The sequence below is a fragment of the Macaca thibetana genome, chromosome 2, assembly GCF_024542745.1.
Source record: "Macaca thibetana thibetana isolate TM-01 chromosome 2, ASM2454274v1, whole genome shotgun sequence".
Classification (NCBI taxonomy): domain Eukaryota; kingdom Metazoa; phylum Chordata; class Mammalia; order Primates; family Cercopithecidae; genus Macaca; species Macaca thibetana.
Window position 1 is genome coordinate 140,017,182 of NC_065579.1, and position 21,379 is coordinate 140,038,560.

General features: G+C 49.7%; 2 protein-coding genes across 10 annotated transcripts in view; both read right to left on the reverse strand.

Moving 5' to 3' along the window:
* The window catches only part of SEC13 (SEC13 homolog, nuclear pore and COPII coat complex component), a 534,021-nt gene that overhangs the window by 71,427 nt on the left and 441,215 nt on the right, over positions 1-21,379 (reverse strand). The gene's annotated exons all lie outside the window — the stretch shown is intronic.
* Positions 1-21,379, reverse strand: part of ATP2B2 (ATPase plasma membrane Ca2+ transporting 2) — a 189,041-nt gene that overhangs the window by 48,061 nt on the left and 119,601 nt on the right. For 4 of the 9 annotated variants that reach the window (XM_050781435.1, XM_050781436.1, XM_050781439.1 and 1 more), the window contains exons 6-12: positions 18,055-18,180; positions 16,291-16,323; positions 15,081-15,140; positions 9,212-9,253; positions 8,218-8,376; positions 5,393-5,607; positions 1,811-2,053 (exon numbers count right to left, since the gene is read on the reverse strand). In XM_050781435.1, the coding sequence (XP_050637392.1) occupies positions 1,811-2,053; positions 5,393-5,607; positions 8,218-8,376; positions 9,212-9,253; positions 15,081-15,140; positions 16,291-16,323; positions 18,055-18,180 (878 nt within the window). The remainder of the gene's footprint in view (positions 1-1,810; positions 2,054-5,392; positions 5,608-8,217; positions 8,377-9,211; positions 9,254-15,080; positions 15,141-16,290; positions 16,324-18,054; positions 18,181-21,379) is intronic. The other 5 variants (XM_050781438.1, XM_050781442.1, XM_050781441.1 and 2 more) reach the window with 3 other exon arrangements.

Here is a 21,379-nt window from a genome sequence, read left to right on the forward strand (position 1 = left end):
GGACCCCAGTTCCCACCTCTCTCCAACCTCAGCAGCTGCACTTCCTCAGATGGACCGACTGACCCCTGTCCTTTATGCCACTTGAATAGACTCAATCCACCAACATCTGGAAATGACATTTCAGCTTTGCCTCCAGTGCTAAAAAGCACTGCTTAATTGAGACTCATCACTGTGGAGAGGTTTCCTCAGCCTTCTTGGCAGATCCCAAGAACTCTTTTCGACTATAATTGCACTACACACATCTCAATCCAAGCCCACCCCACAGGGCTGTGCCCACATGGCTAAAGCCCATTCTGTGAATTGCCCTGTTCCCCTCTCTGCCACGTCTGCAGGAGGAGATCATTATCAGCAACCCAGTTATTTTAGGAAAGCCTGGGGAGCAGAATAAAGCATCGCTGATCTCCCTTGATTCCCAAATTGGGTGGGGTGGGGGAAGAAGACAAAAGCGTCATCATGTTTGGCATCACCCCAAGGTTCTCTATCACTGTCTTCACGGGTCCTCTAACCTACTTTCCCCTTTGTCAGTTCTGCCTCCCTTAGCCTGCTGCTCCAGGGTGATGCGGGTGGCTGCTCAGCTGCTGCAGAGGGTGCAGGAGCTGCCTCCTCCTCCTTCCCCTACCAGCCCTTGGCTCTTTGCTGCTGACCCATGCTCTCTTCCCCATTTTGACAAAGCTGTTAGCAGCTCCTACAAACCCACCTAATCGAGAGGGTTGCAGCTGGCTCAGGGGCAGAAGGAGGAGGAGGTCAGGGCTCAGCACATTGGAAGGGTAAACAAAAAAGCTTAGCAGATCACCCAGATGCTCACGAGGCAGAAATGCTCTACATCTGGGAGCTGATGGACATCTGGATGGATGAACTTTGGGTTTCTCTTCATCCAGTGCTGGTTAATTACAAAGGGGCAACCTGTGCTTCTAAACCAGATAGGGTTTATAGCATGGTGAATCTAGGCAGCTTAGCTGACAGTAAGTTGAGAGTTTTTCTTATTAAAATGGATAATATTACTACTATTACTAACAACATCATCATCAGTGGTAGATTGTGAAAATGGCCATGATTATTCTCCTTTCTGAATCCATGTCCTTACGGTACTTCTCATCAAGAGGTGAAGTCTGTTTTCCCACTGTGTGAATCTGGGCTGGCCTCCTGACTTACATTGCCCAAGAAAATGTGGCAAAAAGTGACTATGTGGCGGTTCAGGCCTCAAGAGAACTTGCACACTTCTGCTCTCTCTTTGAGGCCTGTTGTTGCCATGTGAACAAGCCCAGGCTAGCCTGCTAGAAGAGGTGAGACCACACAGGGCAGGGATGAGCCAGCCCAGCTGAGGCCATGCTAGATCAGCCTACAGTTCTGCCAAGATCAGCAGAGCTGTCCACGTGACCCCCTGCAGATGCAGGAGGAAGCCCAGCTGAGACCAGAAGAACCATCCAGCTGAGCCCAGCCTGAACTGCTGACTCACAGGACTTTGAGTGAAATACACAGGTTTGTTTCAAGCCATTAAGTTTTGGAGTAGTTTGTTATGCAGCAAAAGCACACTAATAAAAAGTTTGTGTGTGTGTGGGCAGGGGGAGTGGGGGTTCAGTGACAGGATTTAAAAAACATAATTAACAATAAAGGTTTGTCACACAAACATTACAGCAATATTAATAGTATATTAAGTCAAACAGAAACATGTTGCTTACTATCTGACCATACCAAAATATATTAGCAGGATTTGAGACTATGAATCATATTGTTCAACCTGCCCAGTACCTCTGTACCATCCCATGAATGTTGCTCCCTCTGGTGGTGGATGTGCCTGGTACCCACTTACCAGAATCTTGGTGGTGTAGGCGCTGTTGATGGCGATGGCATTGACCAGCAGCTCCATGGTCTTGGTGTTGATGGAGCTGGGGTCAGGGATCTCTTTATAGTGGACGTCACCGACATACGCCTGTACCACTGTCATGCGATTGGTGGTCAGCGTGCCCGTCTTGTCTGAGCAGATGGCTGTGGCATTGCCCATGGTCTCACAGGCATCCAGGTGGCGTACCAGGTTGTTGTCTTTCATCATTTTCTGGGAGAAGGGGCAAGTGAGAGGGCATCAGTGAAGAGAGGGGCTGGGGAGCATGGGGTGCCTAGAGGCACTGGGTAAACATGTAGTAAATAAGGCAGAGCCACCACAGCCTGCCCCTTTGCTTCCCGCACTTGTAAAGGATCTTGGTTGCTGCTGTCTCCTACATCTGGGCTTCTTCTGTCTGTGCATGGCCCTTTTCTTTCTCTTTTAGTATCTGAACCATTTAAAAGACTCAATTAATTGAATTTATTAATTTGGATTATAGAAGTAATCTACATTCTTTATGGGAAAAAGGGGGAAAGATAAATAAGGTTGGTTCCTCTCTGGGTACTTTAAATATTTTTCTCTTACAGACTAACATAAGTAACTATTCCTTATTTGGTCATGAATTTTCTCAAATGTATCATCTTTCACTGGTGCCTGGCTTTCATTGTCATTTTAATTTTACCAAAAGTAAATAAATTAGGATATAGGAAAATATCTGGAAAAATATCAAAGTGTTAATGTCATTATTGCTAAATGATAGAATTATAGATTTTTATCTTTTCTATGACTAACATGTATTATCACTTGCATAATAAAAACCACACATTTCTTTAAAAAATATGTACACAAAAGGGAGAAAGAAAACATATTGACTGTTAGCTACCATGCAGAACTAGGTACATCTTGTAATCAACATCCTTTTTTTTGAAATTTATAACAAAAATGGAGTATTCCTAGTATTCCTATATGTAATATTTTCTTCTATCTGTCTTTTTTTTTCTCTCTGGCCCAACTCCACACTCATACCTTCTTCTAGGTTCTCAAACAAGTAATGCAAATGGAGTAATTCTCAAGGAAATACTGTTCTTCATGCAGGCCCTCCTGACATAGCAGCTGAATCAGATAGAGTTCTAGGCTGTGCCTAGGAATTTGATTTCCTTTATTTTGCTCCTCATTATAACTCTTTATAACCAGGGTAAAAAAGAAGTGCAGTTAGAATAATTGTAATAGAGCTTTATGTTACTAAAAATGAGTATTAGCAGGATTATATTCTTTTGCAGTTTCTCCTACTGTAACTTGTGACAATAGTAATAATAAATGCATGTTGAATGATCAACAGCAACTTGAATTTGCAACACATGTTACAGTTTGCAAAGTCTTCTCGGATGTTTTAAGAATTCTGTGGCATATGAGAAGATTCTGGTAATCCATTTTGGCAATTGAAGAAATCTAGGCAAAGTGACTGACCAGGATCACACACCTGGAGGGGTTTAAGGCCAGGATTTGAACCTACCTCCATTTAACCTCACAGCCTGGACCTTTCTATTGGGCCTCAGCCCACTTGCACTCTCTCAAGAGGGTTCATCTGTTGGGCTCAAGAATCTTTAAGTCTGTACTGTCCAATATGGTAGTCACATGTATTGTGACTATACATGTATAGGGTACTGAGCACTTGAAATATGGCTATTCTGAAGTGAAATGTGCTGTGAGTGCAAAATACACACCAGATTTAGAGGATATTATGAAAAAAATGTAAAAGTAGTAGTTCATTTATAATTATTATATTGATCACATGTTGGATTGATAATAATTTTGACATACTGGGTTAAGTACATTACATTATTAAAATCAACTTCACTGATTTCTTTTTACTTTTTTAAAATAATGTAGCTACTAGGAATTTTTCTTCTTTTTTAAAAAAATTATTTTATTTTGTAGAGATGGGGTCTCACTATTTGCCCAGGCTGATCTTGAACTTCTGGGCTCAAGCGATCCTCCTGCCTCGGCCTCTGAAAGTGCTGGGGATTACAGGCATGAATCACCACGCCTGGCCGCTACTAGGAAACTTACAATTGCACATGCGGCTCCCATTCTGTCTCTTTTTGGGCAGTGCTGATCTAAGTGGTCAGTCATCTTTGCGCTCCTGATGGTGGCTCCCAGGTCCAGGCTCACAGAGGGCACAGTCTGCCTCTCCTGTGTTGGGGTGCTCTCCTAAGTTTATCAAGTGTCTGTAAAAGTAACACTACCTAAGATGAGTGAAGGTAGTGGGTGCCAGAGATACAAACTGCAGAAGGCGCAGAGCCTAAAAGCACCTGTATATGATTCTCCCAAACGAGCTCTGTGCAACTTTCAAGGACATCCCCAGGCTCAGTGAAGTGGCTGTGGAGGCCCCCTACTCATGACAGTCACCCTCTGCTGGCCCCGGGTCCCAAAGTAGCCTCTTGTTGTGACCTGTTTGGGCTTTGGTTTGTGGGGATGGAGTTTCTTTAAGAACCCTAAAACAGGAAGATGATAAGGGCCATATCTGTTACAAAGAACTGCCACTTTCTGGCACCTGTCTGGAGATCTCTTTTCTGTATGAAATTACATCGGAGAGCCCAGCCCAAATTCCAGCTTGGAAACTGATGCTCACCATGCCCTCTGGAGGCTCTGCCAATTTCTCAAGAGTGAATGCCTTGTTTATAAACATGGCCACGCCTCCACCCTCGCAGGGACATTCAGGCATGGGGCGCTGGAAACAGGAGCCCTACGCCCGGCCGTTCCAGGTGGAAAACACATGGGGCAAAGGGAAAAAATGAGACCCGGGTGTGAGAACCTGGGGGTGACCCAGTAGCATCAGACTGGCAGTGACTGGGCTCCACAGACAGCCATGGCCTGGGTGCAGTGGAGGTGCAGCTCTGCCATCAGGTAGCGCTTAGAAAGGTCCCAGTCCTTGGAAAACATTCATGACTCCAGCTCTTCATTTAACTGCTTTAAAATTTCTTATATTTTTAGCCTCTTTCCAGAGGGGAGGAGGCTTCCATGAAATCAGACTTCCTTTTTGTTTTTGGCTTACCCCTCTCACTTTAGGGAGCCACCTCTGAGATGAGTTTTACAAGCGCTACGGTTACCCGAGGGGCCTATGTCTCAGACCGCCAGACTTCTGTGTAAATTTGGTGGGGTAAGGATGAATTCTGGCTTGCACGGTGATGTCTTTACTATTTTTAAAATTTTTTTGAGTTGATTATCAATGTCTAAAAATCGCGAGTTAATACATTAAGTCCAGATTTCTGACTTCTCTTGGAAAAAGGTGACAATGTGGCAATGCCGGGTCTGCACCCCTGCAAGACGGCATGTGACTGGGCTGAATAACAGCTGCCTCTTCAGCCAGGGTATGGCTCTCTGGTTTGCCACAGGCCCCTGGACTCTATGAAAGCGTCAGAATTTTCGGGTCCTGCATACATTCTTTTGAGCTCCCAGGGGGTCTATGGGCTTCTTCGTTCATCTCCCAACCCCAGCACCGGCCCCAGTGATCCCCCAGGCCCTCGGCTGCAGCTGCATCAGTCGGCTGGTCCTGCTCTCCTCCCCTCTCACCTTCACTGAGTAGGCCAATGAGATGGTGACGGCCAGAGGGAGCCCCTCGGGCACGGCGACCACCAGCACCGTCACGCCAATGATGAAGAACTTGACAAAGTACTGCACGTAGACAGGCGTGCACTCAGGCAGCCACGGCTTCTTGTTGACCACGAAGGTGTCCACGGTGAAGTACAGAACCAGGATGATCACTGTGATTGCTGACATCACCAAGCCTGCAATATGAGGGACACATGCTCGAGGGGTTCCAGGCAGTGGAGGCCGTGGGTGGTGTGGACCAAACCTTTGGCTGAAAGAGCTCTGGGTCAGGCTGACCCCAGCTCACCTCCCAGCTCTGCCACTCCTTGCTTTGTGACCTGTGGCAAGTTCTTGAGACCTTGATCCTCACCGAGCCTCAGTCTCCTGCTCTGTACAATGGGGATGCATATTTCCTCCCTAGGATTTTGTAAGGCTCAAATGTGGTAATGCATGCAAAGTGCCCAGTATAGTGCTCAACACATAGTAGGTATTCCGACACATAGTAGGTGCTCAAGAGATGTGTGCCAAGTGACTGTGTGAATAAATGGAGGAATGGTTTGCATAGAGTTTTCACACAATAATGATGTAAAGTTGGTATCATTTATTTATTCATTTATTTGACAAATACCTTTTGAGCACCTATGACACGCCAGGCACATCTTAGTTCCTTGTTTGGGAACTAAGGACACAGCAGTAAAGAAGATAAGAGTTCCTGCCCTTGAAGAGCAGACATTCTAGAGGAGGAGGAAGACAAGAAACAAAAAAACAAATACATGAACAAGACAATTTCAGATATGGCTACACACTGTGAAGAAAAAGGCTGGGATGATGTGATAGAAAGTGACACTGGGGGAGGGGGAGGTAGGGAGTGGTTACTTTAGCTAGAGTGGCCAGGGAAGGCTTCTTGGAGGAGGTGATATTTGAGCAGACACCAGTTGCATGGTGACCTAGGGAAGAACATTCTATGTAGAGGAAACAGCAGGTAGCTATTTTTCAGATGAAGAAACTGAGGCTCAGAGAGGGGAAGTGACTTGCTTGCAGCCACAGGCGAGAAAAATGCTGTAACTGTAGGAATGCAGCTGGGAACCTGTCCTGATTCCCTGGGGGTTCCTCTTGCTAGTTTAGCATGCCCATCCCCTATCTGCTACAGGTGCTACTGCAGGTGCTGTGGAGACTGCTCACACCCACAGCCTCTGACAGAGGAGAAGCCTGCTGAGGTGACTGGGTCTGCTTGTCGGGAAGGGCCTGGGAATGCACTCCCATCTCAACCTGATGGCCAACATCCAGCGGCTGACGTGTTAGTCCCAAAGCCCAGCCATCTGCTTTGAGGTAGGACAGACCCTAGAGTTCTGGGCAGCATGGACTTCATCCTGAGGACAGTGAGAGTCATGGAGGAGGCTTGAGCAGAGGAGGGCAGGGATGGATTTGGGTTGCTCCAGAGCTCCCAAGGGATCGGGAGAGGCTGGGAGTTCTCTGGAAATCTCAGTTGCCCCTGGCTTCTTCCCTAGCCTGGACCTGTGCCCCTTGCGGGTCTCACCTGAGAGCACCCTGTCAATAGATCTCCTGCTTACTCATCTCAGGGAATTCAGCCCAAGAGAGAGGCAGAGATGGGCTGTGAACCCAGGAGTGCTTGACTGTGAACTCCATTCTTGGCAGGGCTGAGGTGCAGGAGGGAGAAGAGTGAGGACTTTGAAGGCCACGGGGTTGTTCTCATCGCTTAGTTCCTGGCCCTGTCAGTGCCATGTTTCCATGGAGTCTTCTGCCTATGGTGGTGGCGATGGTGGGATAGAGGATAGAGGAAATCCCTGAGCCCATAGCTCTCTACCCCCACCTCCAGCTGCAGAGCCTCAGAGCCGGCACCATCCCTGTCTGACAGTTGAAGGGGCGGGAAGCCAAGCTCCCAGCAGCCAGGAGCTGTCACCAGGCCCCCAAGTTTAAATATAGACAGCCAAGTCTGTAATCTGCTTCTCTTCCCCACGCGGTGGTATCTATAATTAGAGCTGGGGAGACAGCCACAAAGGATGGAGCAGCCAGGTGGGAAGGCCTTGGTGTTTGCTACCTCCTTACCCGGGAGAGGAAGCCTAGGCCATGCCAGAGGGTCAGGGGCTCACTTTGCAGCTGGGCCAGCGGGGCTCTCACCAGCCATCACCTGCAGTTACCACTTTAGTTGGGATGCCCAGTTTGTTGTGCTGGGGCTCAGACCATGGGCTTCTCCCTGGGCTCCTGGCACTGTCCCTCAACCTCTTCAGTTTTTCCTCTGCACTGTGGCCAGGGTGGTCATGATAAAGCCCAAACCCATTCCTGTCTTCCTCTGCTCAAGTCTCTTCTATGGCTCCCACTGTCCTCAGGACAAAGTCCGTGTTGCTTGGAACTTCAGGCCCTGCCCCTCTCCAGCTGCTGCGCCTGCCAAGTGCTAATGCCTTGTATGCAGAGTCTCCTTTAACTCCCACAGCAATCTGTGAAGTGGGGACAGCTATTATCCTCATTTTACAGATGAGGATACGGAGGCTCAGAGCTAAGAGAAGTTACTTTCCTCAGTTTTCACAGCCGTTGCCGGACAAGAATGCAGGCCATCTGCTACCAGAGCTTGGGCTTTGAGCTTCACTCTTCTGTATCACTGAGTGCTAATGGAGTGCCTACTGTACACAGGACTCAAACTGGGTGCTGTGGTAGAGAACGGTGGGCTTCAGGCACTCATTCAAGCCCCCCACTTTGCAGATGAGGTAACTGAGCGTGAGCTTGGGGCAGAGATCTGCCTGGGGTCCCCCTGTGAGCCCTGTCCCTTGCCTCCCACCTGCTGCACTCACCTGCCTTCCCAATCTGCACAGCCAGCTTGGTGAGCTTGCCCTGAAGCACGGACTTCTCCTTCTTGTGCATGCTGGCCTTCTTCCTGTCGTCAGCGTCGCCGCCCTCGGCACTCTTGAGGGGCTGCATCTCCATGGCGGCTGCCCCGTCCTGCTGTTTGGCTGCAGGGGGCAGATCACGCACATGCACACACACAGACACATAGACACACACATGCAGGTCAGCCCACAGGGTGGAGACACTGGCGCCCACCCCTGCCTGCCCAGGGGAAGTGCTGACTGCCCGGACTGAGCCCCGCATGACTGGTGCAGAAGTCCTGTGATGGGGGGCCTGGCTCTTCCAGCTGGAGCTATGGATCCCAGTGGCACTGACTGCCTCAGACCTGGAATCTGGGACACAGCAGGGACTGATGCTGTTACCCTGGATCCCCCTCTCGGCCTGAACAAGCCCGTGGGTCCTACCCCAGGTGGTCCCTTGTCCTTTCCCACATTCAGACAAGATAGACAGGCTTGGGCTCTACCCAGCTGGTCCTTGGGACCTGTTGTGGGATATTAAGTAGCCACTAGACAGGAGGGACAAAAAAGGAGACTTAACATGTAAAACAGGGCGGCCATGGGAGCCAAGTCACTATCCCAGTTGGCGTGGCCTCTTCATGCAGGATGGACTGGAGGGCCCGTGACCCTTTTGGACAGAGACTGAGCCAAACTCCCTACCCCTCAACCTCTAAGGATCTCAAAATCTTCTGCTGAATGGTCAGCAGAGTTCAAAGGCTAGGGAGATGCTGGCCCGTGGGCGTCCCCCTCCTCACCGGTGGACACCTCTTTATTTGGCCTGGCACCATGAGAATCACAGCTACACCCCCAACGTCCTCAGACACCTGTAGGAGTGGATGTGTCTGCCTCTGGCCCCCGCTAGTCCCTGTCTCTGGTGTGACTCTGAGAGCTGGTGGGGAGGGGCCTCAGGGACCACAAATGCCGGTTAATCCAAAAGGGTTACCTTTGCTCTGGCTGGCGTCCACATTGCCATCCTGCATTTTACCTACACGACAAAGAATTTTAACAGACAACAGAGAACAGACAACACATGGTCGGTCATCACGAAGACGCAACAGGCCACGGACATTAATGTCACAGATGGAGGGAGGGCGGTGCTGACTGCATCCCTTTGTGTGGGGATGCGGGCTGGGGAGGGCCCTGAAGCAGAAGCAGGCCTGGCCACAGCCTTAGCTGTGGGGCTTGCCAGCTGGGCAACTCCTGATCCTCTAGGGGACTCAGGAGGGAGATTTCTGCTGGAATACTTTTGGCCCTTAGTGTGTTACAGATCAAAGGGCAGTATCAGAGGGTGCAGGGGACTAGAATCTGCTGGAGGAGGCGCAGAGAAGCACTCAGGCCCCCATACCAAGCCTTTTGTGACTTATTTGGTGTTTTCTGGGTTGAGAGAAGGCCAAGGGAAACTTGTTCAGTTACATCCTTTTCATTTTCCCATAAAAGAAAACATGCAGATGAGAGAGGAGGGAGGGAGAGAGAGAGAGAGAGAGAGAGCAGAGAGAGAGAGAGAGAGAGAGAGAGAGAGAGAGAGGACAGTGTTTCTAGAATGGAGAGGAGTTTGGGTTTGGACAAGGCACTAAGGTCAGTGTGTTCCTTAGTTTTGGGCTTCAAGAGGGATGATCTTTCTCCTTCTCCTTCTGAAGAGTGTGAAGCCACCCAGGGATGACCCCTTGCCCAATGCCCCTGAGAGTGACCAGAGCAAAGAGTGAGCAGGGGTCCCCATGGTGGTATACAAGGGACCCCAAGTGTGGCTGGGTTCTTGGTGAAGTGCCCTGGTCCCCAATGGGGGTGCTGACCTCTTGGTAGGGGTATGGCTCAGGCTAAAGCAGCAGGCTAAGTAGTGTCAGTGGGCACCCCCTTCCATATCAGGGCTGGTGCTGCATCTGGGGCCCCCTCACTCATCAGAGCTGCCTGGGAGGATCCCACTCCAGCCTTGGACAGGAGCTTGTGGGCTGGGTGTGCAGTGTGGGTACTGGAGGCCTCTGTGTCTTGCCTAGCACACCTGCCTTCACCAGCACCCTCTCATCCCATCCACTGGGCCTGCACACTCACCCGGAGCTCTGCCTGCTCTGCCTACAGGCCTTGCCCCCTCGGGATGGGTCTGAGAAGTTTGGCCACCCATGGATGATGGCTGCAACAGTGATTCTACCAGCTCACATTCCAGGACAACCCGCCATGTGCTGGGCATACACATAGGCTCCGAGATTCCATCTAATCCTCACTACAGCCTCACCTATGAAGGGTGTGCTTGTATTATACCCATTTACAGATGAGAAACTGAGGCTCAGAGAGGGAGATGAGCTGCTTGGGTCTCAGTGGGTAAATGGAGAGCTGGCCCCAAAGTGTGTGCCTACTTCCGTCCTGCCATTGTTTCTCCAGAAGCTGCCGTCAGGGAGACCATGGACACCCCTCAACCCCACTGAGTCCAGGGGAGGGAAGTTGAGGTGGCACTGCTAGGGCAGGGTTCCCCTGAAGTCTTCATTCCGCCACCAACTAGCTTCTGGCTTTATATCTCCCAACTTCATCAGCTTCCACTTTCATAAAACAGGATGAGACATTCACCTCCCAGAGTGCCCCAGTTACCTTCATAACAACCACTTGCACGGTTCAGCCTTTTGCAGTTTCAAAGGGCTTTTGCAAGTGTCATCTCTTGTCAGTCTTCCCAGTATCCCTGCAAGGTGGGGCAGGAGGGATTTTCATCACTCTCATTTTATAGATGGGGAAACTGAGGCCAAGGGAAGTTCAGAGACAGCCTGCATTTAGGAGCATCCTCGGAATAACCCCATGGCTGCAGGATTAGTTCATCACTGTCACTGTGCCCACTTTCTGGGTGACTCAGAGGGGAGAAGTGGCTTCCCCGAACCTCGCCCAGCACTGTCTGTCCAAGGGCAAGTGCAGAGCTGTCCCCATGGCCTCCCATGGCAAAGGATCAGTTGCCCACCCTGGGCTTTAAAGTGAAAGATCCCCTGTGTCTCTATTGTAAAATTCTTGCTGCTGGATTAAAAAACAAAAGAGAAAAAAGCTTTTTAGAGTAAGCAGGAATGAATGACAACAATTATTTTTATTTTCTAAAATAATTTTACTGACTGGGCTCAGGGGCACCAGGGGACTCCACTTCAATAGTTGGTTTTAGAAGGCTCAAAGGGGCCTTTATTTGCATTGCATATTATCAGATGCAATAGCCAGTGTGTGCACTCATTAAGCGCAGCTAGCAATTTCCTCTTTTATTTCCATAGTGAACACGTGGTCAGAAAAATAATCACCAGTGCATATGCTGGAGGAAGGGAAGGATGTTCTGGGAGTGCTGAGGCACAGATGGCCTGGTTTCTCAGAAGCGAGGGACTTATTTGGGGCTCTCCTGGCCAAATTGGTGTTCGCCTGGCCCTGAACTACGGTGGAACAGCCAGCTTTGGCCCCATGTGGGATCTGGAGATGGGCTGTATTTCAGGAGAGCTAGGAATGGGGTCCAAGATGGGGCCCTCAGGTGGGGTCTCAGAGGCCCTTCTCTGTGTCTGGAATCAGATGCAGCTTTTCCAAATGTGTCTATTCTCTCTGTGCGTCATAAGGGGCATGGGTGTGAAGTGCATGGATTGGGAGGATTCCTGGTTAGCTGACCTGATGCATAAGTTCTGGGGAGACAGACCACTAGCTGGGAGACTTGGTAAGTACCACTTCTCTTCCCTGTGCCTCTGTTTTCTCCTCTGTGAAATGGGCCGATGTCAACTAAGGTGATGTTTATGAAAGACACTGGAAAGCACTGTGTGAATGTTGGGAGTTAGTAATGATGTATTATTATTGTTGCCCAGGCTGGAGTGCAGAGGCATGATCTTGGTTCACTGCAACCTTGAACTCCTGGGCTCAAGCGATCCTCCTACTTCAGTTTCCTGAGTTGCTGGGAATATAGATGTGTGCCACTATGACCAGTTAATTACTTTTTTTTTTTTTTTGTAGAGATGTGGTCTAACTATGATGTCTAGGCTGGTCTCAAACTCCTGACCTTAAGCGATTCTCTTGCTTCGGCCTCCCAAAGTGTTGGGATTACAGGCGTGAGCCACTGTGCCCAGCCCATGATGTATAATTGTTTTTTCTTTTTTGAGACAGAGTCTCACTTGGTCTCCCAGGCTGGAGTGCAGTGACGTGATCTCGGCTCACTCTAAGCTCCGCTTCCTGAGTGCAAGCAATTCTCCTGTCTCATCCTCCTGGGTAGCTGGGATTACAGGTGCCCACCACCATGACCAGCTAATTTTTTTTTTTTTTGTATTTTTAGTAGAGACAAGAGTTTCACCATGTTGCCCAGGCTGGTCTCCAACTCCTGACCTCAAGCAATCCACCCAGATTGGCCTCCCAAACTGCTGGGATTACAGGCGTGAGTCATTGAGCCCGGCCTCATGATGCATAATTAAATGTGATTATAACTATGATTACAGGTCATGTATTACATAGTGACACACTAGTAAATGTAAAAGAAAAATAACTAAATAATAATGGCAATCATAACGCTTCCAAGATGAATGGACCACACCCATCTTTTAGTTGGGGGGTTGGGGGAGCAGGGGCAAAGGGAAAAATTATCACCCTAATTTTTTTTTCCATATCCAAGTCATTGCGATTTGGCTCAGAGGAAGGAGGGGAAAGAACACTGAATTCCCTCTCAGTCGGCAAGGTTCCTTGAGCCTCTCACTTGTAACGTGCTCTCACCTGGAGTCTGGAAAGCCTGTTAAAACGCAGATTTCCTTCAGTTGGTCTGGGGTGGGGCCTAAGATTCTGCATTTCTAAGGAGCTCCCAGGTGATGCGCAGGCTTTGGGTCCTGTGATCACATTTTGAATGGCAGTGGCTTAGAGCATTATTTCCCAGAGTATGTTATGGGTCAAATCAGCCTAGGAAACTCTGTGTGACTCTGGAACTTTCCCCCACACACCAGCATATTCAAGGCTCTGAGCAGTCCTGTAACCAGGACTAATTCTGTAACCAGGAAGAGACCAATTCAATCCAGTGGTTCTTAAACATCTTTGACGGCAGAATCCTTTCTTGGGGTGAAGACCTCTTAACATCGTTGTGAAACTTACAAGACACACTCCATTGGGAAATCCTGGATCAGGAGGAGAAGCACACACTTTAGAGCCAGCCAGGTCTGGGTTTTGGGTTCAAATCCCAGCTCTGCTACTTTCTAGCTCTACGACCTTAGGCTAGTGTCTTGGTCTCCTTGAGCCTCAGTCTCCTCATCTTTAAAGTGGGGACAATAAAACCTGTATCATGGGGGTGTCAGGAGGATTAAATGAGATGGTGAACATGCAATGCTTTCAACAGTGCTTGGTATACAGTAGGTGGTAGAGAAATGAACGTTTCCTGCAGTTTCTCTTGGTATATTTGGGGTTTTCCGCTGCAGTTTGGAAGTGAAACTGCCCTTTTTATCTGGGACTAGCCAGCCTGGATGGGGTCTGTATGTTCACAAAGCTCAGCAGGCTCACTGCCTGGGGAAGTGGGTGCCCCTCCAAGGTTCCTTTTCTCTCAGCCATGGGTTTGCCCACATGGGTTCTCCTTGTTACCCTCAGCCACCCCTCCCTGAGGCATGACACCTCCCACTCCCCAAGCTGTCCTCCTTCCTCCTCCTGTGCCTGAAATAGACCTACATCAGAATTAGTCCTTCCTGGCAAGGCACTGCTCAGAGAAGTGCCTTACTCAGCCCCGACACCTACTAGGTACGTCTATCTTTGGTCATTTTGAATGCAGGTGGCTTGGGCAGAGGTCTAGGGCAGGGGATGGGAGGCTGCGGGGAAGAAGTCTCCATATTATGCAGGAGTGGTGAGGAGTGAATGATATGATATAATGGATGAGAAACCCATAGCCCAGTGCCCGGTATGCAGAGACGGTGGGAGAAAGATTTTCCCCTGCCCTCGGCTCCTCTGGGGCAATGTTTTCATGATGGAGCCCTAATGGCTCTCAGCAGTTCAGGAGTAGCCTGGGGGACTATTATGTTACCTAATTTGAGGGTGGGGGTGGTATCTGAGTAAACAGAAGCCTTGTCTATTGCTCTGGAACCAGGAGGGGATAGAAATCCGAAATCTTCTGAAGGCTTTGGGGCGAGTGAATGGAATTCCTTCCTGCCTGTGTGTCAGGAGGTTAAGATGCAGACCCCAGTACACAGTGGCAACCCCTCTCCCCCACCCTCCACCCCAAGACCCAGGACAAATGCTCCAGCACAGGCAACAGCAAGAAACACCAGTCCACATCCGAGGGACAGAACCAGGCCCGAGCCCAAGCGAACCCCCTGCCCGTTGGCTCCATGAAAGAGAAGAGGAAGAACTGTTTACTGGTGGCTCAGCCATGCTACGGGACGGGGTCAAGGAGCTGAATCCTGGCCTGGGTCCCCTTGCCTCGAGGAAATTTTAGAGTCGAGGAGTAGAGCCTTTGCTGGGGACCCAGATGCCAGCTTCAGCCCAAGCCCTGATCCCAGGCCTTCTTCCCAAAGCCAGGGCCAGGAATACGCTTAGGAGAGGGCCACGCCAGGTGGGATGCTGCTTCTTGGGAGCCAATCCGAAGCCAAAGTCTTGTCTCTTGTCTGGGCTCCATGGGGGTCAACGGCCCGGCAGGAGCCAGCACCTTTTTGGCAGCTGCAAGGCTGACAAGGTGCAGAGCTGACTCCTCGGCTGTGGCTCCTGTCTTAAGCGCCTGCCCCATGTGAGAGGGTGACTGTCCCAGCGGCCCATGCACATCCGAGATCTGTGCAGTCCAGAACAAGGAAAGAAAGCCCAGAGTTGGGGTGGGGGTGAGAGACGCCCATCCAACCACGACCAGGAGCTCGCCGTGGGAGACATACCATTGACTAGGCTGGCATTCGCACTATCTGCAGCATTTGAAGCTGCCGCACCGTCTGTTGCTGCAGGGGGGTGGGAGGGATGGAAAATGCAGTGTCACAATGGAGAAAAGCAACAACAACAAAGACATGAACCAACTTGCAGGGAGATAACATGACTCTATTCTTAAAAAAAAAATTCTCCGTTGGAAACCAAGAAACTCAAATTTGGGGTGGGGGTGAAATGTTCCATAGAGATGCCGCAGAGGTCAAGGGGAGAAACTCAGACATGGAGGGGCTTTCAAATAAAGCATGGTGGATGACCAGGGCAATTAGGTGGGATGGTGCTGGTCTGTGCTGAGGTCTGGACCCTGCTGGTCCAACCAGTCAAGAGAGTCCCCTGGCAGAGAGGGCTTCATGAAATGAGGGGATTTGGCTGCCCACTGGGGGCCAGGAGTGGAAAAATATTCACCAGGCAGTGCAGCGTGGGCATGGACCACTCAGAATGAGTATTCTCCATGACCACCATCTCCATGCATCAGGGTGTTCTGGCAGAACATTTGCTAATGGTGATGACTTTGACTTAATTGGATTCATGCCCTTGATTCAGGCCACTGCCTCTTTCCTTAACCGGCACTCCAGACTGCTTTGGGAACTCTCATGTGAGATGCCCCCCAAATTTAAAAGGTGACATCAAGCATATTGCATTTTGTATATGGGACAGAAAAGGCACTAGTGAATTTTTCTTAATTTAGAAATTAAAAGTGATATGAGATGGCTAAATTCACACCTTTTGCTCTTTCTTGGGGGTGGGGAATAGTGTTCTATGGGCAGGAAGAGGTCCCCCTGGGTGAAGCACACAGTTGCGTGAGGGCATGGGCTCCCCGGGGGTGCTGGTGGGGAGAGCAGGGCCTGGGGAGGGGGACCCTGTGATGATGAGCAAGCTTTGCATGCTGGTATGCAGGGCTAAGAGTGATGTAGAGATGGTGGTGGTATCACTTGGCATTGGCCGGTAGGGTGAGGAACTGTAAAGGCAAGAGGGTGGAGTGGGGTGTTGGCTTGTCCCACAGGGCTGGCATCACACGAGGGCACAGAGGAGGGTCTGGGGGGTGGAGCCACCCACAGGCATGTGGCCTACTCCAGCTGTGTGCTGGTGGTCTAGGGGCAGGGCCCAATGATCAAAGCCTGCTGCTATTTCTAAAAGCCCATCTACCCTGAGGGTGTCTTACTGTACCTGGTAGCTGAAGGCCATCCCCCTTCTTCACACCTGTGTGATGATTTTTGAGACATATTAATGAAGGAGAAGCACACAGCCTCATCTGCCCATACGTGCGCACACACACACAGAAACACACACATGTGCATACACACATGGCCATACACCTAGGGTCATCCTGAAATGGGGACATGTGGTGGGCTCTAAGCAATGTTCCTAGTGGAGGTGATGGGATGGGAGGGCAGAGGGGGCCCAGCTGAGGCCATGCTGCTCATGGTGGCCTGAGATGCTGGGCTGCTCCCCCAGGCTTCCTCTGCCACATTCCCTCCACATTCCACCATCTTCTTTCCACATTAGGCTATTTTTCTGACATCTCCATCTCATTGGAGTGCAGGTGAATGCTCAGCGAAGGACCCTGAACTGTGCTTCTGGGGCAGTTGAGGCTTGTCTTCCTACTGGCATTTAAAAACCACAGATCTGGCCCACAGAAGAGTATGGGGGCACCTTCCCCTCACCCAAACCTCAGTGAGGTGAAGACAATGGGTACAGGCTGCTGCATCCTGCCTACCTGCTCAGATCTGCCTAACTGCTGTCATTGTGGAATAGGGCTCAGCCATCCTGACCACAGATTCAAACCCAGTATGTGCACACTCTCCTTATGTCCTCTGGGACTCTTGGTCAGGACTCTTTCCTCAGTTTCAGCCTCAGCACCCCTTTACTTTCTCCAGCCTTCTAATTTCTCAGAACACAGCTCAGCTCCATTGTTCGTGCTGGAGGGGCCACCATCATCTTAGGGGACCCCCTAGAAAATGGGTTTTGCCTTCAGGAACAAGTAATCTTCAATCTTGACCTAAGCTCTGTGCCTGATTGGCACAGAGAGCTGGAGGGAGCAGGGCTGCCCCTAAAATGCAGGGGGTGGGGGCATCTGTCCTCTTATCTCCCTTCTGGGATTCTAGAAGTTCTGAATGTCACAGATCCTCCTCTAGAGCTTAAGGAAGGAGACAAAAGACTGAAAATGTGAAAGGGGGGCTATCTTTGAGATTAAGTGTGGTGACAGGTAAGGAGTCAGCTGTGCTGGGACTAGAAGCCTGGGCCTTTGGATTTGGGCCTGGCCTGACGAGACTTGAGCTTTTTGTGTGAGCATCTCTCCCTCTGTTCTGAGAGACAGTTTTAGCCTGGGTGGTCAGCCTGCTGCATTTAGGAGACCCCAGTGAATAAGGAATCTTATTTTCAAGGAAGAGGAAGAACTAGAACTCAGATAAGATGGCAACACTGGAGAGCAAACTCATAATGGTTGATTTGGAGTCATGCATCTGGCTGCCTTTCCCAGAATCTCCTCTGCCCATGTCTTGGATGAATCTATGCTGGGTGGATTTTCAGTTCTGTTCAGTGGAGTTGACAATATTGGAAGGAATATGCTTGGGTGGGGATTTCTACTCAATACTGGAGTAATGATGGGACCAATTGATGCTGGCTGTTTCTACCACTTGAGGCTGGAGACTCAACAACATGGTCAGCATCCTTGGCCTGGCCCAGAGGGGAAGGAGGGGCCTCCATGACATGATTGGACAAGACAGAGACTGGGACAAGACCTGGAGATGGAACAGACAGAGCCTACCTGGCCCATGCAGGCCTTAAGGATGCAGGAGGTGGTGGCTGTCAGCACAGGGTGTGGACATAGAAGGCACTCAATAACTATTTTGTTGAGTGAACAAATAAACAAACAAAAAAAAATGTGGCCTTAAGAGCTCCTCTCCTGGTCTGCAAAGGAATTAGGCTTACCTTTTTTGTCTTTCTTCTCTTCCTCTTCACCACCTGCCCCCAGCAGGGTAAAGATGATGCCAGTCTGAGAGTTCACACCCACAGCAGTCACCAACATCCGTCCTGAGCCCTCCATCACGTGGGTCCCTGGGAAAGGAGACAAAAGCCAAGTTACTATTGCACAGTTGAAGCCCTCTCCCCAAAGGAGTGAAAAAATGTGGTCTCAGTCAGCTCCTGGCTCTTTGCCTGCTGAGGTCATGAGGTATCACCTATGGTTAAGATTCACACTGTGTGTGTGGTGGGCCCTTTCAAGATGCTTTCACCTCAGGACACTGCTGGGGTGGAAACACTGCTATCTATCAGTTCTCAGGTACCCCAAACATCTCCAGGCCCACCACCTACTACCTGCCCTGGAGGGTCACTTCCTCCTTCTGTCTCCTTCTCCCCACTCCTCTCCCACCCTTACAGACGTAGACATCAAACTCCAGGAGTGTTATCAGTGTCCGTGATGCCACTACACACATTACAAAAATCACAGATTTTTTTCATATCACTTTACAGCTATTGCAGCATTGTTGTTGCTCATCTCTATTTTATAAATAAAGTGGTTATGTGACTGCTTGCCAGATCTTGTTATTCAGTGTTCTAATAAAGTACACTCATTACTATACCACACATTTTTTTCTACTTTATGCCAATATAATTGGTTTCCTTTGTGATCTCAGTGGGATCTTCCGGGACCCCACACATTTCATTTTACGCATTTCAAGGCTTTATTTGGAGTAGGAGTGGCACACGATGACACCAGACTACTCCAGGGGTCTATGCTGCAAGAAAGGTTAAGAACCTCTTTCCTAGAACTTTAGATTTCTCAAACTGGGTTCCAAGGGCCCTGAAATTCTTTCCAGGGGCTGGAAGGGTGGCTATTCGGGGGTGAAGGAGGCCTTTGGTCAGGGTGGCTCTACTTCTATTTGTTTTATCATTGGGGCTTCAGTGTCAGCTTTTGTTTCATGAGTCTCGTTGCTGCTTGCAAGCAGCCTCTCCACCATGCAGGCTCAGAGAGCAACTTGTCCAACAGCAAGCAAGGGCTTCAGAGGGAGGATAAGCTGCACAGGGGGAAGAAATGTGGTCTATACACTCAATGGAGTATTATTCAGCCTTAAAGAGAAAGAAACTTGAACAGGCTACAACATGGATGAATCTTGAGGACACTGCAGTAAGTGAGCCAGCCACAAAAGAACTATAAGTACCATATGATTCCACCTGCATGAGGTCCCCAGAGTCATCAACTTCAGAGACAGAAAGTAGAATGGTGGGTGCCAGGGGCTGGGGAAGGGAAATGAAAGTTAGTGTTTAATGGGTGCAGAGCTTCAGTTTGGGAAGATGAAAAGACTTCTGTGGATGGATGGCGGTGACGGTTGCACAACAACGTGAATGTACTTAATGCCATTGAACTGTACACTTAAAAGTGGTTAAAATGGTAAATTCTAAGTTATGTGTATTTTACTATTAATATAATTTTAAAAATTGGAAAAAAAGCCCACTGAAGCCATGGCCTCACTGGGGAAGCAAAGATGACCCCAGGAGGACAGCTGGGACCCAGTCTGGGAAGTGAACGGCAGCTATGCCCACCCAGTTCTAGCAGCGAGAGAATGCGGCACTGCTGATCCTTTGTCCTTTGACTGGTGCTGGAAGAATCTGGATCCTGGAAGGTTGGCTCTCCAGGCACACATTTTTTTTCCCGTTTTTATTTTTTGCTACTCTGGGTAGAAAGCTGTATACCATGCGGGACACACTACCTTCTCAGATGGGGGAGTAAGAATTCCACCCTGGCCTGGCCGGACAGTGTCACAGAGGCCTTGACAGGCACGACAGTGACTCTCTGACATGCCATGCCTTGCTTCTTGAACTCACTTCTGCTTTTTTTTTTTTTTGAGACGGAGTCTCGCTCTGTCGCCCAGGCTGGAGTGCAGTGGCATGATCTCTGCTCACTGCAAGCTCTGCACCCCGGGTTCACGCCATTCTCCTACCTCAGCCTCCCGTGTAGCTGGGACTACGGGCGCCTGCCACCACGCCGGGCTTATCTTTTTTTGTATTTTTAGTAGAGACGGGGCTTCACTGTGTTCGCCAGGATGGTCTCGATCTCCTGATCTCGTGATCCACCCGTCTCAGCCTCCCAAAGTGCTGGGATTACAGGCGTGAGCCACCACGCCTGGTCCACTTCTGCTTTTTAGAGTTCTCCTTTCTGTCGCCGTGAGACTGGGTGCCACTTCTTCCTGTTTTCAGCATAACTTATCTCTCGCTGTGTTTTGGTTTGCTTCAGATTTGAAATCTATGTCAGGAAACTCATTAGGATTGTATCTAAAATAAGGGTTGAGGGGTTCTGAGTCAGGACCTAAAGAGCTTTCCTTAAGCAAGGAATCTGTTTCACTTTTTAAGTGGCGTCATCCACCTTGTCCCTTTCCTTGTAGGATCTGAGTGATATCCCAATGTTGTGTGTGTGCGCGCCTGTGTGTGTGTGCATGCTTTTTGTGTGTGTGTGTGTGTGTGTGTGTGTGCGGGCAACGATCTAGCCTCTTGGTCTGTAGGATCTCAGGATCTCAAAGGGCTTTACAGAGAGACAGACTCTCCAGTGATTCCTTTCAGGCAGGTAAATGTCAGCCTTTCCATGAATAGATGCAGAAACCAAGTCACCAAGGCTCACAGAGGGGGCGTGCAGAACCCAGATTCTCAGAGGGCAAGCTCTTTGGCCATTCCCAGGACAGAAAGACAGTGCTTTTATTTTTTCCTCTTGGCAGGGCACAGTGGGGACCACAGAATGAGCTCAGACATTAGCTCCAGGCTGAGCAGCCCAGGCCTGGTGACTTCTCATCACAGGCAGACTCTGGAGCACCCCACCCTGCTCTGTCACCCTGCTGAGGCCCAATAACAGGGCCTTGTTTATTATAATAACTTGCTGACAAGATGCCTCCGTGGGCACCGGCTTGGCTTGTTAGGGTGCCAGGAGGAGAGGTTGTTATGTATCAGCATTAGACAGATAAGAAACTGGGGTCTCATGGTAGGTATCACCGGAGACTCTTCAAAGGAGAGGAAGGAACACTACATTGCATTCACAGGGCACAGAAAGCAGTAACAGCCACCCAAGCTGACCTCCTGTATAAGTAGAACACCTACTGTGTGCAGGGCACGTACTGCCTTCCATGCTCAATGATCTCATCTAGTCCTTAAACTGGAGGAAACTGAGGCTCGGAGTGGAGGAGTGGCCTGCCGAGTCACTCTGCTGGTGAGGGGCAGAGCCTGGACTTGAACTCTCTGCTGTCCCTGAGCCTGTTGTCTTTGTTACCTT